The sequence below is a fragment of the Macrosteles quadrilineatus genome, unplaced genomic scaffold, assembly GCF_028750875.1.
Source record: "Macrosteles quadrilineatus isolate MER2022 unplaced genomic scaffold, UCM_ALF_1.0 Scaffold_2__2_contigs__length_208266976, whole genome shotgun sequence".
Taxonomy (NCBI): Eukaryota; Metazoa; Arthropoda; class Insecta; order Hemiptera; family Cicadellidae; genus Macrosteles; species Macrosteles quadrilineatus.
This window is the reverse complement of record NW_026542595.1, coordinates 164,512,052-164,530,836: the sequence shown is the minus strand read 5'-3', so window position 1 is coordinate 164,530,836 and position 18,785 is coordinate 164,512,052. Positions and strand designations below refer to the sequence as shown.

Below are 18,785 nucleotides of genomic sequence, written 5' to 3'. Positions count from 1 at the left end.
TAGTCAAGGCAAGCTGTCCGGAGTGTAGGAACTGTTTATGACAATTAGATTAATGTATCTGCAATCATAAAATTCTATGGAACGGGAGGGAAACAGTTCCGTGGCGTAGGAAGTGGCGAAGGAAGTAGTAAAGGCAAGCAGTCCGGAGTGTTGGAACTGTTTATGACGATTAGATTGAGGTTTTTGCAATCATAAAATGCTATGGGAAGGGAGGAAAACGGGTCCGCGACGTAGGAAGTGATGAAGGAAGTAGTCAAGGCAAGCTGTTCGGAGTGTGGGAACTGCTTATGACCATTTTATTAAGGTATCTGCAATCATAAAATGCTATGGAAAGGGAGAGAAACAGGTCCCTGGCGTAGGAAGTGGCGAAGGAAGTAGTAAAGGCTAGCAGTCCGGAGTGTGGGAACTGTTTATGACGATTAGATTAAGGTATCTGCAATCATAAAATGCTGTGGGAAGGGAGGAAAACAGGTCCACGATGTAGGAAGTGGTGAAGGAGGTAGTCAAGGCAAGCTGTCCGGAGTGTGGGAACTGTTTATGCCGATTAGATTAAGGTATCTGCAATCCTATGATGCTATGGGAAGGGAGGGAAACAGGTCCGTCACGTAGGAAGTGGTGAAGGAAGTAGTAAAGGCGAGCAGTCCGGCGTGTGGGAACTGTTTATGACGATAACGGGTCCGCGACGTACGAAGTGATGAAGGAAGTAGGCAAGGCAAGCTGTCCGGACTATAGGAACTCTTTATGGCAATTATATTAAGGTATCTGCAATCATAAAATGCTATGGGAAGGGAGAGAAAAGGTCCGAGACGTATTAAGTTGTGAAGGAATTAGTAAGGTGAGCAGTGTGGAGTGTGGGAACTGGAAACCGTTTGTAGCAGTTAAATTAATGTATCTGCAATGCTGAAATGTTATGAGTAGGGATGGAAGCATCCCTACGACATAGAAAATGGTGAAAGAAGTAGTAAAGGCTAGCAGTGCGGAGTGTGGGGAATGTTTGTGGCAATTAGATTAACGTATCTAAAATACTAAATTGCTATGGAGAGTGATGAAAACAGGTCCACGATGTAGAAAAAGGCTTAGAAAGTAGTAAAGTATGAGCATAGTGTGAAAACCGTCTGTGGCAGTTAGATTGATGTATCTTTAATCCTAAAAATGCTATGAGAAGGGAAGGAAACAAGTCTATGACGTAGGAAATGGTGAAGGAAGTGGGAAGGCTTGCACTGCAGAGTGTGGGAACTGTCTTTGGCAATTACATTAATATATCTGCAATCCTAAAATGTTATGGGAAGAGAGGGAAGTAGGTCCACGACGTAGGGGGTGGTGAAGGAAGTAGTAAAGGTGAGCGTGTTGAGTGTGGGAATGGATTAATGTATCTGCAATGCTAAAACGCTATGGGAAGAGACTGTAGACTATAGGTTAAAATTATTTCGAAGCACGAATCGATACATTATTCGATACATGCAATCGTTTTTAATAGAAATTTACAACTGAGTTGACAACAGCTGATTTTTACTCCATAGAGAATAAAAACTATTTTTACTCCATAGAGGATAAAAACTTTTTTACTTAATAAAGAGTAAAATTGCTACTTTAGACCCGCAACGCATGCATTAAAACGACTGGTTTTAATTAATTTGTTAATGGATTAACAGTATACAATGTCAACTGGGGGACAACAACCAACAGTGATGCGTTTTCCAACGAGATGGGCCGCGGAGGCTCAGAACAGAAGCGGGAGTGGTAACAACAAACAACGTTGGGTGAGGTGAGAGTGAGACAGAAATACATCTCGCGCGCTCTCTCACTCCTACTTCAAGAGAGGCTCGCACACGGGCTTAGGTTTAGTACACGTCGCGCGCGTAGTGGCCAACGCTGGAACTAAACACTCCCAGCGCCTGTGAGCCATGCCGTTATTACACCCTTAAGCCTACTCACAATCAATTAATTCTACAATTATTTCTGTGATATAATTAATATTTAAATAAGGTAATCATTTAAACAGATAACAATGTAAACAATGTCTGAAGCAGGAATTGAGGAATTTATTTTGTAATAATTAATTGACTAACTTAAACATATCAACTTGATAGGACCTCCCAAGCAACTTACCACATTTTTTAATTTGGTGAGGTTTTCAAGTACGTCAATGTTATTTACTTCCATGCCACTCAGACTCTTCAGTCTTAATTCTGTTAGGTTTTGACAGTTTTTCAATGAGGTAAGGTTCAATGAACTGCTCCTGTAACCAAACACATTATTACTTGACACTGACAAAAGGTTTTAAAATATTAAATAGCAAAACAATTCATGATATTATACAGTTCATTAGGAACTAGCTGTACCCGCGGGCTTCGCCCCGTTTAACTTCATAAGTATTCGCATGGCTCATTCACGTCCTGGTTGAAGTTCGTTCGCTACGCTCACTCACCTTTAGGTTGGAGCTCGTTCGCTGCGCTCACTTGCCTTCAGGTTAGCTCGTTCGCTACGCTAACTCGCCTCCAGGTTGAAGTTCGTTCGCTACGCTCACTCACCTTTTGGTTGGAAATTAGATGTTGTCATAAATTAAAAAAAATAATAGTGCTGCACCCTGTTGGTAATCCTTGTAACTTTTGTGCTATTGAACATCATAGAACAGAACCAACTTGGTTAATTGAAACAGCTGTTAAGATTCATTAATTACTTTTAAATATGAATAATCATAAGATTAACATGGGGAACTACAGAGCCACTGGGGCGGAGCCCGAAATGGTTTTTGAGATAAGAATATGCTTCAATGTTAAACAAGAATGTGAGCTATCATCATGCCAAATTTCAGCCCAATCCGTCCAGTAGTTTATGCGTGATTGAGCAACACACACACAAACAAACATACACACAAACATACACACAAACTCACAAACTTTCAGATTTATAATATTAGTAAGATAAGATAAATACATCTATACCACTCCAATGTGGGAAAAGAATGTAAAAAAATATCAAAGATTAAAAATAATTTCTAATAGATTTATCACCCTTGGGGATCTGTTGAAGGCAATTTAAAGGAATGTTTCTGAGCGGGTATTACGCAGAGGGCATTTGATATTTATTTACTTTTTGCTAGTGTCCCTGTTGCTCGAATTCGAGCAATTGCTAAGTATTACAGGCGTTATTTTAAAACGAATAACAGTCATAATTTCTGATGACTTTAAAAGATTCGACTCAAAGATTATGGAAATACTCAAGATGTACCTAACAGATCAATTTAATCAACATTTCTTGTAAATATCTTATCATTTTTCAAAAGCTGATCTTGTTTTTTAGTGTTTTCTACAAAAATAGTCTAACTCATAGCCGCATTAGGTTGTCCATAATAACGATTATAAATTCTAAAAAAAACATGATTTCTATTTCTTCTCCTTGGTGGTGTTCTACGACTTTCCTATGTTACCATAGTTTGCAAATCGGTTCTTTTAATGATTACTAAGAAATGCAGCACAGTGTTAATTGAGTTTTCTTTTTAGTATATCAATTTATCCAAGCTCTTTAGCTTTTTTCCATTGTAATATTTACGCCAACCCAAATTCAAATAGTAAATTATTTCATTTCTAGTAAATGTTTGTAGCAAACTATTATTAGCAAACTTATTGACTGTTTACAATTAACATATGTTCTTCTTCTCTCTTTTAATTTCTGACAACAGCTTGAGTTTTATAATAATTTTTGTTTCCTATGTTAATCTTATAGAGAAATGTGAAACTTTAAAGGGCCCCAGGGCCTCACTCTCTAATTATTTTCCTAAAAAGAAAGTTTCCTGCACAACTTCGCGTTACGCTCTTTCCAACCACACCAAAAGCATGTTGATCGGTTCAGTAGTTTCAGAGGAGTAATTGTCACAAAAAAAAACTGCTTGCGTATTAAATAAGTATATATATAGAATATAGATTTCTTGTTGATTTGCCAACTTAAGTTGGTTTGTAATCTTTTGCTCATGTGTTTATACTAATAAGAAAGTAGGCCTACACATTGGAAAGTTGATTTCAAAAATGGCAGGCACATTTCACTAACATTAACACACTCAAGTGTTTACCCAGACATGAAAAACAAAAACACACGTTTATGCATTTTTTTTGGTAGGATGATTAAATCTACTTGTAATATTTAGGCTAAAATTATTGGAATACTTACTTGATTGCTCCGGCAGAAATGTACTCTATTTGAGGACACACAGCTATGATTTGTTCCAGCCAACCACCAGTACAGCGGCACATGTCTAGCTTAACCAGGGTGTTGACCTGAAAAATAACGATTAATAATTAATAATTAATTAATAATAATTGATTACTAATCAGCATGATCGGACTATGGGAACGGGGGTTTTATGGGATAAAAATGGGTTTTTCCTATTTTTGATCTTAAAAACAAAAAAATCTGCAATTTTTCCCAAACTATTTTGTAGAATTTAGAAAAACAAATAATTTTGTATATTGAAGCGTTATTGTGCACCTAATGGTTACAGAGAAAATTCCAAAAAAATTATAAATTTAAAATTCTTATGTTATTCTTATTGAGAATAAGTCAACTATCGTAGTTTGCTTGTTTATGAACATATTTTGATGGAATTTTGAATAAACATTCATTTCTTACTAAACTATTGACATAAAAAAACCAACATTTTTTTACCCTCCCTCTTGCAGCAAACCTAAGTACTTGTTAAACTAATTATATTTAAACTAGTGGCCTGTAGGGGCCATAGCCCCTAATTTGGACTACAATAAATAAAACCATATATAAAAAGACACATATTCTAATTATGTTTTTAAAATTAATTATCAATTTTATGCTACTTAAAATTAACAGTGTTTCTTGTTTTATATCTTGGTTTTCCTTCCGTTTTGGAGTCGTATATTAGTTACTTCTGATGTGTCAATGAAATACAATTGTAAAATAATGATTAAATCAATAACACAACATATTAACAAATGGAAACGTGCAGACGGTTTGGCCTGAGCCCGGAGAACGACGAATCAGAGCTGAAATCATACAGCCAAACATTGCACATCTTTTCTAGTTTAAAATTGACGATTTGTTTGGTAATCTTACGAATTCTGTTATAGTTTCAATTTTGAGCAGCGTTCTTCTAAAGATAGGTTGTAAAACAGTTTCTGGATTTCTTTCACAGTTAGGCCCTACATGACGTTCTCTTTTGCAATTCTTAGGTCTGTTGAATTCCTGGACACTCTTCCACGTCTTGCAGGTCTTCCCCTACCCTGTCTAGTTACTTCACTCATTATAAAAACAGAAAAACAAAAAAAATTAAACACAATTCATTTTGAAACATTATTTACCAACATTGACTTTCAGATTAAATGTAAACATTGCAAATAAATAAGTAACAGCTGATAGAATGCAGACGTTTTTTAGTCCCCATGCATTTCTTATGGTGGATATTTTACGTTATATCTCGTTTTCTGGTAACTTTATGGGAATTCTGCAATTTTTCTACAATTTTCTGGTAAAAATTTGGTCTTACAGAATTATATATATAGATAGGGAATAAATGTGATATTTTTAAGGAGGCATTTTAGTGTAAATCCAATCAGGCTAATGGAAATTCGCTTAGTCTGCAGGTTTGCTGCGGCGGGGGTATTTAGTTTTAAATTTATTTTAGCCTGGAAACTAAATGTATATAAGCATTTTGTATATTTGTATAGATGTATTTTAAGCCTAAAGTTATTTGACTCTATTAAATACATTTCTTTGTGTATGATGAATAGAAAATGATTTGATTTGACTGTGATTGCTGATAATTATAACAATTTTACTGCAATCTTGGTAGATAATCATGATTATGTCGTGGTGGCGGGAAATTCTAGGATTGGTATTGAATATAAAGTAATGCATAAATTGTTTGTTACCACCAAAAATAAAAAGTTTTTAAAAGTCAATAATTAATTAATTATTGAAATCTGCCCATCCCAAGTTTGAAGGTTCAACCAAAAAATTTATCACTCAATCAAGGTTTTTTTACGGTTGACAAAATCTACAACTGGTTGAGTGGTAATCTGTTCATAGAATCTTTAGTTCAAGTTAGCAATTACTGTAGTACATAAAACCAACAACAGTTTTTAACATATGACAAGTTTATTTGAATCTAAAATATCCCAAGCAGCCAATTTTCAATTGACAAAGACAATCGCCGATGGAAGATTGGACTCATATGCTACTGCTACTGCTGTTTTTAAGGCCAAATAATTGTCCATAGAAAAGCACTTATGTATTTCTGGTGATTGATTACCAAAAATATAAATTATATTGAGAGGATGGAAGGTTGGACTGTTAAATTACTTCTGACTGCAAAAAAATCAGGTAAATAATGATTGTTGATGGATGGTTGAATTGTTTTATTACTGCTGATTTCCACCAAGTCCACAAAGAGTAAAGACAATTAATTATCAGAGGAAGGTTTGACAAGTATATTAATTCTAACTGTCATTACTTCAGGACAAAGACACTTATGAACACACACAACTAGTGATGGTCGAATCCAGAAATTTCAAATCTCGATTTCAAATCTTAAAAAATCAAACCTCGAATCTTTTTGATTTTTTTTTTTAATCGAATCTTTTTGTGCACGGTTAAGAAAATAATTACAATTTAGGCTACGTTCCATCAGAAACACCAAATAAACACAATAAAATCACAAGTAGGCCTATCCAATTTGATTTAAAACTAAACTATCTTTCAATTAGGATAATTCTCAGTCCCGGTTTCTTAGTTTGGTTATGTCAATTGTTAATGTTAAATTTTGACATTTTCCAAAACTCAAACTTAAGTTCCAGTTCCAATCCAAAACGTAATTTATAATATTGTTTTCATCTGAAGCTGAAGAAGAAACTACGGGCATCAAATAAGTTACAGTTTTATTTGTATGTAAACAGCAACAGTCAGGCAACCACTATCGCGGTATTTCGGTATGTCACAGTTGTATTACCAAACGGTTACAACCCACTCACACTCCACAGTCCACATGACCAAATAAAAATCCCACTCATTCGGTCAACCGGTCAAGAGAATCACGTTTTATCCCATTGTATCTAAAATCCCGCTTGACTTTTTCCGGTTTATCCGATCCAGTCCACCGTATTACCTTTTTGACGTAATATGTTTAGAAAAGACTATTTAAATGACGCTTACATCTTGCAATAACACTGTCGTAAACAATTATCCAACCAATAATAAGTTTTTACGTGGAAATGGAAAGTAGTAAATTCCGATTCCCGTTTCTCAGTCAAAGTCTAAAAGTCCCATTTTCAAGACATGGCTACAATGCAGGAAATGCAGTAAATGGTAGTGAGTGATTGTGATTATAATACAGTATATAGTTCACCTTGCTGAGAGCCTTGATGCAGTCTGCCCACACAGCTCTCAGTGCTTCCTGCTTGTCTGGCATCAGCATCTTGCGCAGGTCTAGGTGACGAGTCCCGGTGCGACGTAACGTTGCTGCAAACCCTTCCCAGTCCTTCACCTGAGAGTTCTTCATCCTTACCACCTCCCACTATAACCATTACATACACAGTGTGGTTAGTAACATACACATATACATTCACCATAAATACTTTAACTTGACTTTACTCAGAATAATCTAAAAACATCTCCATTAACTTTAAACCTCACAAACTAAAAAATTTCCATTTGATAATTTTAAAAAATTGGCAAACCCAAGAAATCAGTAAAACAAACGATATTAAATTGTTATGCCTGACAAAAGACTAACATTTTTGGTCCCGTGTTACTTTTTTAAACCCGTGTTGAAATATATTCTAAAATATCTTCAGTTTGTTGCCCTAAGCAGATTACAGTATTTCTGTGAAACCAAAATCTTAAAACTACAATATTTGTTATCAGTACATTAAATAATATCTAATGACATTTTCTATTTGGTTGAGAAAGCCTAAATAGCATACAGAGTGACAATTAAGCCTGGAACCGCTTTTTTATTTTTAAAACGCAATAGAAAAAAATACCAAAGTTCACCCGTGGTTAGGGCCTACTGGTGAAAGTAATACACACATCTGCCCAATTACCGACCGGATAACCCCTTTGGGCGACAGTCCACAAGGAGTTAGACAAAATTCTTAAATAGCAGCTTAGTTTGAGTTTGGTATCAAATTAATGATCTCCGTTAGTAAAATAGAATGTCACAAACCTGAACTCAAACAGACAATGGAGTAAAAAATGACAGCTGTTCAAATATTCATTGAATTTGCAATGCTTATTATACTGTGAGGTACCCGCTAGAAGTCAGATGAAAATCATAAAAGTAAGCCAAGGTCGATATGCACATCACATTAAACGTCTTTATTGGTAGAATACAATGCGGCAAATTTGAGCTCAAAATATCAGCTGGGTAAAAAATGGCAGTCCTTCAAAGATAAAAAATTGCAGATTAAAGAAATATTTGAACGGCTGCAACTTTTGACTTGGTTGTCCGTTTGAGTTGTGGCATGGTATTTTTTACTAACGGAGACCTTTCATTAGATACTAAACTCAACCTATGCTGCTATTTAAGAATTTTGTCTGACTCCTTGTTGACCGTCTCCCAAAGGGGTTATCCGGCCGGTAATTGGGCAGATGTGTGCGTTACTATCACCAGTAACACGTGTGAACATTGGTATATTTTTCTACTGTGGTTTAAAAATAAAAAAAAGAGGTTCCAGATTTAATTGTCACCCAGCATATAATCTTGAAGTATAAATAAAATACGAGACGAATATATTAAAACTTCAACTAAAAACACCAATACTTTATTCAACTTAAAAATGACAATAGTTTGATGGGATGTATATATATATATATATATATATATATATATATATATATATATATATTAAATAGGGGTCTACGGTGCACCGAAAAAGTTGGTACGGTACTGTTCTGGCTTAGTTACCGTTGTTTGGTACAGCATTTTACGCGGTACAATTTGGTTCGGTTTTGGTTCCTTTTAGCGAATTTCCCATATAGGGAATAAGCTATTATAATGATAAATTACTTTCAATCATCGTAGTCAATGGTAGTTGGTTCCGAGCACATAAAAGACTTATCAGAGGTTTGTTAACGCTCTTCATAACTTATTACTAGAATGATGATGCAATAAAAAACCCATTAACATTCCCAAATCCATTCATATTTTATCAGGACAATAATCAAGTACTTCCAAGAACTGTTGAGTTTTATCACTTTTATTCCTTTCCGGCTTTCCCCAATTCTATTTTACCATAAAAATAATAGTATTATCTCTCACTTAGTCAGTATTTTCGTGAATATTCACTTTGCCGCTGGCTATTGCCTACTGCCATAAAACTGTTTATGGCTTCATATTAAACTTGTAACTAATCTACAATCTTATTTTATAAGTTAAAATATTTGCTATGGATATTTTGAAACCACAAACACCACAAGCGTTGTTGTTTGCATAATTATTTTTTTCCATTGTGCAAAAAAATTATGTACACCCTCCTACATTAGGTCTAGGCCTAGGTCTTTTGATTTTTTGGAAGAGCTTTAAAATATACTACGAAAATTGGATTGAGCCTGAGATAAACCAATGATTGATATGTGTGGATGTTAACTTTGCAAATGAAAAGACAATAATCTTAATCTTTGCTAATCCAAATTTTAGTTTCAGAATAGGCTTTCCAGGGAGACGGACAATGGACCAGATCTTTGTTTGGGTTAATCCCCTGATTTATGGCCTGAGGGTAGTGGTCACTGGAGGAGGGGTGGGGAATCGAGAATTCTGAATCCCACCGGAGGCGTTAACTTTTTGTCAAAGATTTCGCTTAGAATGCGATTACTTCTCAACTGTACATCTTTTGTTAGAATTTATAATTTTATGATCAGAACTATTTTCGATTAGGAAACCTTTATTAGATTTTTTCATTATCAGCAAGTTTGGTTGGTTTTGTTAGGTTATGATAGTTTAATTTTATAATTAAAAAATTAAAAATGGAATTTTAGGCATTTGTAATTTTATTTCATGAACTATTGTTTTTTATTAGAAAACCTTCATTCGATTCTTCATTATCAGCAAGTTTGGTTAGTTCGGTTAGGTTATGATAGTTAAATTAAATTTAATTAAAATTTAACCTACAAACGATACGTTTTGACAGCGACGGTGATAGAGCTAACAATTTGCCGCGAACAGTTCGGCTATGCACGGTATGAACGAAGCGGAAGCGTTCAACACAAACCTAGAACTGACAGGTCAACCGACCGTGATTAAGAGGATTACAGCGTCGTTCAAGTGCCTACACCCAGGCTTTCCAAGAGTTTAATCCATCTTGTAATTAGTTTTGAAGCTCATAAAAAAGATGCTCTTTGCCATTACTTCATCATAACCTCCAGCTTTTTATTGTCGTCTGTTGAATGTGAACAGCTGGCAAACTACAGTCTTCATACTGAATGCTTTGATATGTTTTTAAAAGTTTAAAAAACAACTAGACATGTGTTGGTTGGAAATAATTTACCAGTTGTGTGTAATTTATCTTGTCAAATTAATGCTTCAAACTTGTTTGTTTATTCCTATAAATTCTTATCCTAATTTTAAAACCACTCTACCATGGCCATTTAGAGTATTTCAGAGTAAAATAGATAAAGCCTTTATCTTAATTGTATTTTTTTCTTGACACAATCCTTTTAGGAGTAAAAGGTTTTAACAACGTGTGGTACATAAATTGTTGTTAGAAAACCATGAATGTAGGATACTATCCATTCTCATAGTAATTTCAATGTATTACAATTTTAAAAAATGGTTTAAATACAATTCTGAGAAGAAAACCACAAAAATACCAGTAGCCGCATGTACCGTACCGACCTTAACTTTCTGTACCGCAGACCCCTAATGTTAAAACATCATCCAATTAAAGGAAGGAAATAGAACATACTTTAAAACCATTGGGAACCACTCATGGGAATAATACTATAAATTGCAACAATATTGCAATACCCGCCCATTGTTTAGAAATGTTTAAAAAGATGAATATTTTTCAATTTAATTATATACAAATTGATAGAAATAGGTTAGAACATAGTTTAATATACATTTCGACAGTGTTAAATGTAACAGTAAACTACACTCAATGAATAAAGATGACACAATATTTAATATTCAATTTTACTACCACCTTGAAATATCTGCCAACCTTACATTTATAGAGACTGAATGTATTTTCAATACTTTGAACTAGGGATGGACGAGATTGGATTTTGAGTTCGAGACGAGACGAGACGAGATTTTTTATTTCTCATAAAATTTCGAGACGAGATCGAGACGGGATTTCCCTTCTCATACACAACGGGAAATGCACGTTCGGAATTTTTACCTGATTTTGTAACATTGTTAGATGACTGTTTAAATAGAAAAATAATGATAATAGGCAAGAATATTTACAATCTTTTATTAAAAAACATCAGCATAACATTTTTTTTATTAATCACGCCTAAATTATTAAAAATGCCTACGATGAGGAAACATAGTGATATCAGTTAGGACAGAACTGAAGACTAGACCTTATCCTAAAATAAAATAAATCATAAAATAAAATATTAATTTTTATAAAATAGTTACTTGTTTTGACTTTTTTATAGTAATAAAACACTCCTCACACTGCTAACACTTAACAAAACTTCTGAAATGTTATTAAAATAATTAAAGTAATATTTACATTTGAAGAATTAATTAAATAAGAACGCCTTCACAAAGGAAACGCAACTACAACACGCTCCTGTATTGCGGGTATTGCATTGACTTTCTGCAGGCGTTTTTAATTTTTTTTTTTTTTTTTTTTTTTTAATTCTTGTCTCGATAAAAATCTCGGCCAAAAAAAAATCTCGTCTCGTGTAACGAGATTTAAAATTTCCCGAAAATTTCCCGAAATTTCGAGACTTGACCATCCCTACTTTGAACCTTTGGGCAGACAACGAAATAACATCCAAACATAAAGTTCATTAAAATAAAATTGCCAATCTACTACAGGAGAAAGATAAACATTTTATGCAAACCACTACTAAATACACCGACCATGAGTTCTATCCAAAACTCATCAATACTACAAATGTTCACTTGGAACCTGTTGAAATCGACTTACTTGAAAAAGGGCCTAAATTTTGCATACCTGACTACAACAACACAAACCTTTTGCTAGAAACCGAAGCCACTATCCAGTCACTCCCCATACGTGACCAAAATGAAACCAGAATACTAGCACACAAAAAAATCACCAAACATAATATGAAACCACAAAAAAGAACAAATAACCAACTGAAAACCGTAGCTTTGAAACTTGCGGAAAAACTAAAAAACACAAACACCTCCGCGGTTAAAGCCGACAAAGGCAACACTATGGTTATAGTAGACAACCAGGAACATCGTAAGAAAATCTTGAAATTTATAACAGACAACGGCATTACTAAAATGAAAAAAGACCCTACACAAAAGTTTCATACAGCAATAAAAAACGCTATAAACAAGTCATCTACCCTATCCGCAACTCAGAAGTTTCAATGCCGCACCATAAAGCCTACCCCACCCAAACTTAGAGGGCTTCCAAAATTACACAAGGAAGGCCAACCCATCAGACCTTTAGTCAATTCTATCAATAGCCCAGCCCATAAATTAGCCAAGATCTTAGATAGAATAATCAGAAATGAAATAGAACTCCCCAACAACAGATCACTCAAAAATACCATGGATCTCATAAATAAAATAAAAGACCTAGACCTCCCCGAAACACATTTACTTGCATCATTACAACCAGACACCTAGCCGCATCAATCCAAATACATCCACCATATGTTTTTTTCACTCCGTAATCAAAAAATGTCAATATAACCTCAACCCACAATCCTGACTAAATTTTGACAGTTCTGCCGGCAGCGTGTTCCTTGACTGAAGTGAGGTTATCCCACTGTTTTACAAAACCATGGATTTTATCCCTAAACTCAGAATATTATTTATGTCAATTGTAATGTGTGTCGTGTTGGTGTTAAATGTCAACATTTCTACGAAACCCATCGGGTGGATTTTAGAATAAACATTTGGTCTACCTAAACTTCCGACTGAAGATGAACCTACGGGTTCGAAATTAATATCGGACAACCATAATAAGGATTGCTAAGGTAAGAATTTACTATTTATTTTATTTGAATAAAGATGGTTTGAAATTGAAATTAAATACCCCCCTGCAGCAAACCTGCAGACTTATCCAACTTTTATTTTCCAAGATAATCAATTTGAACCAGGCTTTTTAATCTCGTGATCACAGAAAGAATCTGAAAAAATTGTGAGATTGGATTTTCCCTGATTTTGCAGCTTAATTATGATGTCCCAAGGACCGCAGGAGACGATATGATGGGAGTCCATGATTGTTCTGCGATGGGGGATAGGCGATAAAGATGTCTCTGCGACTGTGCAAGAGGATTGCGGATGACAATGTTTTTGTTTTTCTACACCATTGGAAACTCACCAAACTCTTGTGCAGGGCGAGGTCACGCCACATTCTGCACACTCGGCTGGCACGCAGCACCTCCTGCACCTTGAGGTACTGGAACACTTGCAGTAGACAGTCGTACATGCCACAGGCTTGGGACATGAGCAGCTCCATGTTAGGCGCAGGTGCAGGTGCAGGTGCAGACGACAGACGTGCCTGCTTGGCAGGGGGAGGACCCTCCGCCTCCTCCAGAGCTCTCTTGACTGGAGTTCTACAAATAAAATATTATTACATTAGTTCCAGAGTTTGAGTACAGTTTACTAATTTAGTCATACATATAACATGCTTTGCTCCCAAATATAATCGTCCTAGAAGCCGAGTGGTTATACTGCTTGCCTACAAATCCGTAGGTCAGTGGTTTGATTCCGTGCAAGATCCTTGTGAGATCCAGTCGTGGAATGATGGACACAAATGTAATTCATTATTGGGATATCAGTTAATGATGCTATGCTGGATGAATGACCTTATCCAAACCTACGGTTATTATTACTTTGTATGAAAAAGTTAGCCTTCAATTATAACAATAGTTGGGTCATAGAAGTGCCCAATACTCTATGATTTAGACTCTACTAATTGTATTAAGTTCAACCATTAAACTATTAGAACACACACAAATTTTTTGAAGATCAAAGTGAGAAAGTAAGATAAGCTATATACAGCACAGGTATCCATCAAGCCCTTAGGAAAGAAAAGTACAAGATTGTTTGAAAAGATGTTAAAGTAAACTGTACAGACATTTAAAGTCTCTCGTTAAATAAATCCTTGATTTTATCATTGTAATATTATGCCAGTTACACTGTGGACATAAATTTATTTTTGTTTGTAATTCAAATTTGATTACCTATCAATTTATAATTTTACCATCCACATTATTTAATGAAAAAAAAGTAAATTTTTTGGCAAAATAATAAAATTTACCTGCGGTCTTTACTACATCAAAAATTCCAAAACAAATTTGTTTAAGACTCAAAGAATTAAAGAATTAAAAATCATGATTGGTCTTTGCCAAAAGACCAATTGTGACAGCAAACCCTAAGAACACCAAGTAAACCCTCTACTAACACTGGTGATATACAGATAGATTTGTGTACACTAATCAAATGCAAAGGTGATTGAGGCATTAAACAAACACAGTGAGGTGAGGATAGGACCGCTGAAAAGCATTACAAGGCGAGGACAAGGATTTTCACGGCTAAATCTGGAAAATAAAACATACAAGTACAATGGACAATCTAGAGATCAAACCAGATAGCTGAGCCTATTGTAACATACTCAATCAGAAATGATTGAATCATTAAATATTTGTACATCCATTAATTATTACGTATAATTTCATGAGGTAAGTTTAAAACTCAAACATTATAGCTTGTCACTTGAGTAAGTTAAACCAAACCTAAAGATTATTGCCTAATAACATACAACCATTGCATTTCAAACGGATTCAATTAATTCACAAACAAGAAAATAGAATCCCTCATAAGTTTTTATACGAGTAACTAGATACTGTACAAGGATGATGAGTGAGGAAGGAACGGGACAAACACAGTCGAGTACAGGAAGGAGGTCAACTTACAGTGTAGGCAGGTCGGCAGGTTGAGAGGTTGGGACTGACGCCAGCTTGAGCTGCTGCTGTTGTGGAATGTTGCCGATAATGAAATTGCCGGGCTGCAGCCCCGAGGGGCCATTTACAACGATATACTGGGGTTGTTGGCCTTCCTTCTGTGTGGGGGAGGTCTGGGGGGCGATGTAAGGGACTAGCAGAACCCCGGGAGGACTTTGGAAACCACTAGTGGTGGTAGTAGGAGATCCGAGGATGAAAGCCGGGGTAGAGACTTGGGGTTTGGGTAGAATAGGACCTCCGGGTCCGTAGGCTTGAGTGGCTACGCCGGAGCCTGCATCTGAGGTGGTTGTGGTGACTTGTGTGCTGACACTGTCTGAAACCTGAGTTGACGAAGTGGTAGCGGGAGAGACAGACAACACGTTGTGTTTAGGAACTACGATAAAGCGATGTGTCCCGGTGGTTAACACAGACTGAACCGGCTGACCCGATGGGGGGTCGTGAGAGGTGGTGGAGGGGAGGAGAGCTTTCTGTGAGGGAGAAGACTTAGTGGCTAGGGTGGGTGAACGGAGCTGAATAGTCGAGGAAGGAGGTAACCACGTGGTGACTCCACCGACAATCGAAGTAGATTTTGTAACCGGTGTCCTGTTCCTCGGACCTTCCACATTTCTATTGAGTTTATTATCCATGATTCGTTGAAGAGAGTTCTTTGCGGGAACCATCATGTGAGACATGGGTACTGTAGAAGTATTAATGGAACTCAGCGCCGGTGTAAGGGGCGGAGGGGGGGGAAGCAATTGAGCGCTTTTCTGATTGTTTCCAGCAGCTGGTTTGGGCTTCTCCAATTGGCAATTCTGAAAAAAAGGGAAAGAAGTTAGTAATTAGTTTTTGTTGACGTTTGCTGTGTGTGAGGATTCGATTAAGGTGCAAAAAACATATGATTTTAATTAAGATAAACTAAATAGTGATGATTCGTGTTGAAATAAGTAGCTAATTCTAAAATAAAGGGAACTTGATATCAATGAACGAAACAGAACTTAACACCTAAAATAAAATAACACAACTTCCTTTTGTGTACCAAACTTTCAAAGGGACATGCTTGCAACTAGACACTTTATGTGTATATGTTTTACTAAGCACTGTTTTACAAGTAAAGTTTTAAAATTTAACTATTACTTTCATTGTATCTCCAATTGTGTATCAAAGTTTCCCACTTTTTACTCACAAAACATAACATTTTGAAATGTCTTTAATTTGGTAGGGTTAAAGAATAAATCATTTAGTATTGAAGTGTAGTTGCATGTGTAATGACTACCAAGAAGATTTTAAATGTACGACTCCCATTTTATTCTTATGGGGAATAGATCAAATGTTTTAGTTTGCATGTTTAAATTTTATATTTAGATTAAATTTGCAAAATTTAATTTATTTCATGTTGAGCTATTTACATTTCAATACAAAAAACAGACTTTTGTTACCTTCCCTGTAGTAGTAAACCTAAGTGGCCATTATAACTAATGTTATTTAAATAGGGAATAGATCTGACTATTTGAAGGTTAGTTAAGACTATTTAAAGACTTTAAGTGACAATCCAACCAGGCAAATGGAAATTCGGTTGGTATTAACTGTATTAAGGTTTGGTGTGGCGGTGGTATTTTAAGTACTGTACCTGATTGTACATCAAATCTTATAAATAAACAATAGGCTAATCATTTAGATTAATAACAGGTAAAATATATTTTTCCCAACTGTCCCTCCCTTCCCAGAACAGACGAAAACACAACCTAACATTTTTGACCATAATTACAACGAAGCTGGCCAATTTTAAGAAAAGTCCTTAGCACTCAAAGCATGCATCATTATCCTAGCAAGGGTAGTTGTACTTACTTTACACTTGTAGTTGTGAATGGTTGTCTGGCCTGTCTCTCCTAGACCTACACACTCTGGATGATACAGACACAAGCAGACGATGCACTGAAGCGTAGGGATCAGTCCCATGGCTGGCAGACAACGTATGGAGCAGACGTCCATCTGCCGGATCCTACAGGAGGGGGAAACGGGAGGAAAACATCAACCCTCACCACCTTTGCACTTAACCTAACTCTTGGCCATCAAACGGCCAGGATTACCTCAACAGACCAACCCAGCGGTTATTTTATAAGTAAACTCCATCTTAATCCACTTTTCACAATTCTGTCTAGCATAACGATGATTAACCCTACCATCTTCTTGTCTGCAGAATAATAACAGTTCTCCTATCAACAATTACATATTTTCCATCAATTTGTACACAAAGATTTATTTTTTGAAATTTTATTTGTAAACGTTGTACAATTTGGTTTATTAGTGTAAGACTAACATCTACAGAAATAAGGGTACAGAATAAGAAAGATAGGCTACTCACCTTACTTTATTAATAGCAAACAAATATAAGTTATTTTAGAAAATATGAAAATATAACTGATTTTAGATAAAAGCGAAGACATTGAAGACATTAAAGAAAATTAATAGGCCTAAAAAGATATTAAATTATGGAGTGATGCTTACATAACTGAAAAAAACGTACTAAACCACAAATAAAAAGCAGTTATAATGCAATAATAAAGAAAACTTGATCACAACTCACGAGAACTAAAACTTGTTTGATTTTTCAAAAGAAATCAAATTGAAAGTAAAGAATGAAGGCTAAAAACTATTCGGGCATAATATTAAGAAAAACTTACTTGTTTTCTTTGGGTTTCTGCACAGGATCCCACGTCGGAGGGAGCATTCCCATTTCCATATCATCATCGCTGTCTGGCTTCTTCTTTTTTTCTGAAAATATATTTAAGTAGTTTAAGATTTTGAAGACAAAAATAAATTTAAAAATTAAATGTACAACCATTACAATGTTGCTCCTATGTTCAATTGTCCTGGAGGAATCTTAAATTGTATGCCTAATTATAGTATACAGTAGTATGGTGCAATCAGTCAAAAATTCGACCCAACCTCAACATCCAAAGTTAAAGGTAACTTTTGACTCCAAACTGTTCAATATACAGTAGCTCTTAACCAAACTCACATCAACTGATAATCGGATTATCCGCCGCTTACTACTAGTAATCTCGGCATTTCCGCTCCCTCGCTCGGCTAAATACGCTTAACTCTACAGGATGTAACAAGGCAATAAATAAACATCCGTTCTCGTAACAAAATGGTTGCTCGTATCTTTAATTTTGACAATAATTTCTATGCTGTATTAGTATGGATTTGAAAGGCATAAATTAACATTACAAAAGGTATTAAAATAAGAATTTTTATGGACTCTAGCCTACGACAATAATTAATTCCACTGAAAGTACTTGACTTTACATTAACGTGTTTTGGGTTTATTTGTGACTTTCCTATCATCAATACAAACAATCTTCGACAAACTGCAAATAAGAATGGTCCTCTTCATAGTTAATGGTGACAGAGTTATTAAAGGAGAAAAATTTGCATTTTTAACACCTTAAAATATAAGACTTCGTTATTGTGTAAACTATTTTTTGTATACAGGATCTATCTTTTGTGTTTATTAAGGGGAATTGTGATTCAAAAGGCCTATGAATGTTAGTGATAAGTCCTTAAATAAACGACAACCTCGTAGGGACTCGTCCCCTTCTCAATGGGTTTAAAATGCAAACTAATTATTATCATCAATTTATTTTGTTATGCCA

General features: G+C 35.3%; 1 protein-coding gene across 5 annotated transcripts in view; it reads right to left on the bottom strand.

Moving 5' to 3' along the window:
- LOC128985973 (uncharacterized) overlaps positions 1 to 18,785 on the bottom strand; it is a 119,503-nt gene that overhangs the window by 12,458 nt on the left and 88,260 nt on the right. For 4 of the 5 annotated variants that reach the window (XM_054405997.1, XM_054405999.1, XM_054406000.1 and 1 more), the window contains 7 exons: positions 17,811 to 17,901; positions 16,975 to 17,128; positions 15,103 to 15,941; positions 13,506 to 13,740; positions 7,370 to 7,537; positions 4,168 to 4,274; positions 2,110 to 2,239 (listed from right to left, as the gene is read on the bottom strand). In XM_054405997.1, coding sequence (XP_054261972.1) covers positions 2,110 to 2,239; positions 4,168 to 4,274; positions 7,370 to 7,537; positions 13,506 to 13,740; positions 15,103 to 15,941; positions 16,975 to 17,128; positions 17,811 to 17,901 — 1,724 coding nt within the window. The remainder of the gene's footprint in view (positions 1 to 2,109; positions 2,240 to 4,167; positions 4,275 to 7,369; positions 7,538 to 13,505; positions 13,741 to 15,102; positions 15,942 to 16,974; positions 17,129 to 17,810; positions 17,902 to 18,785) is intronic. The other variant, XM_054406002.1, reaches the window with a different exon arrangement.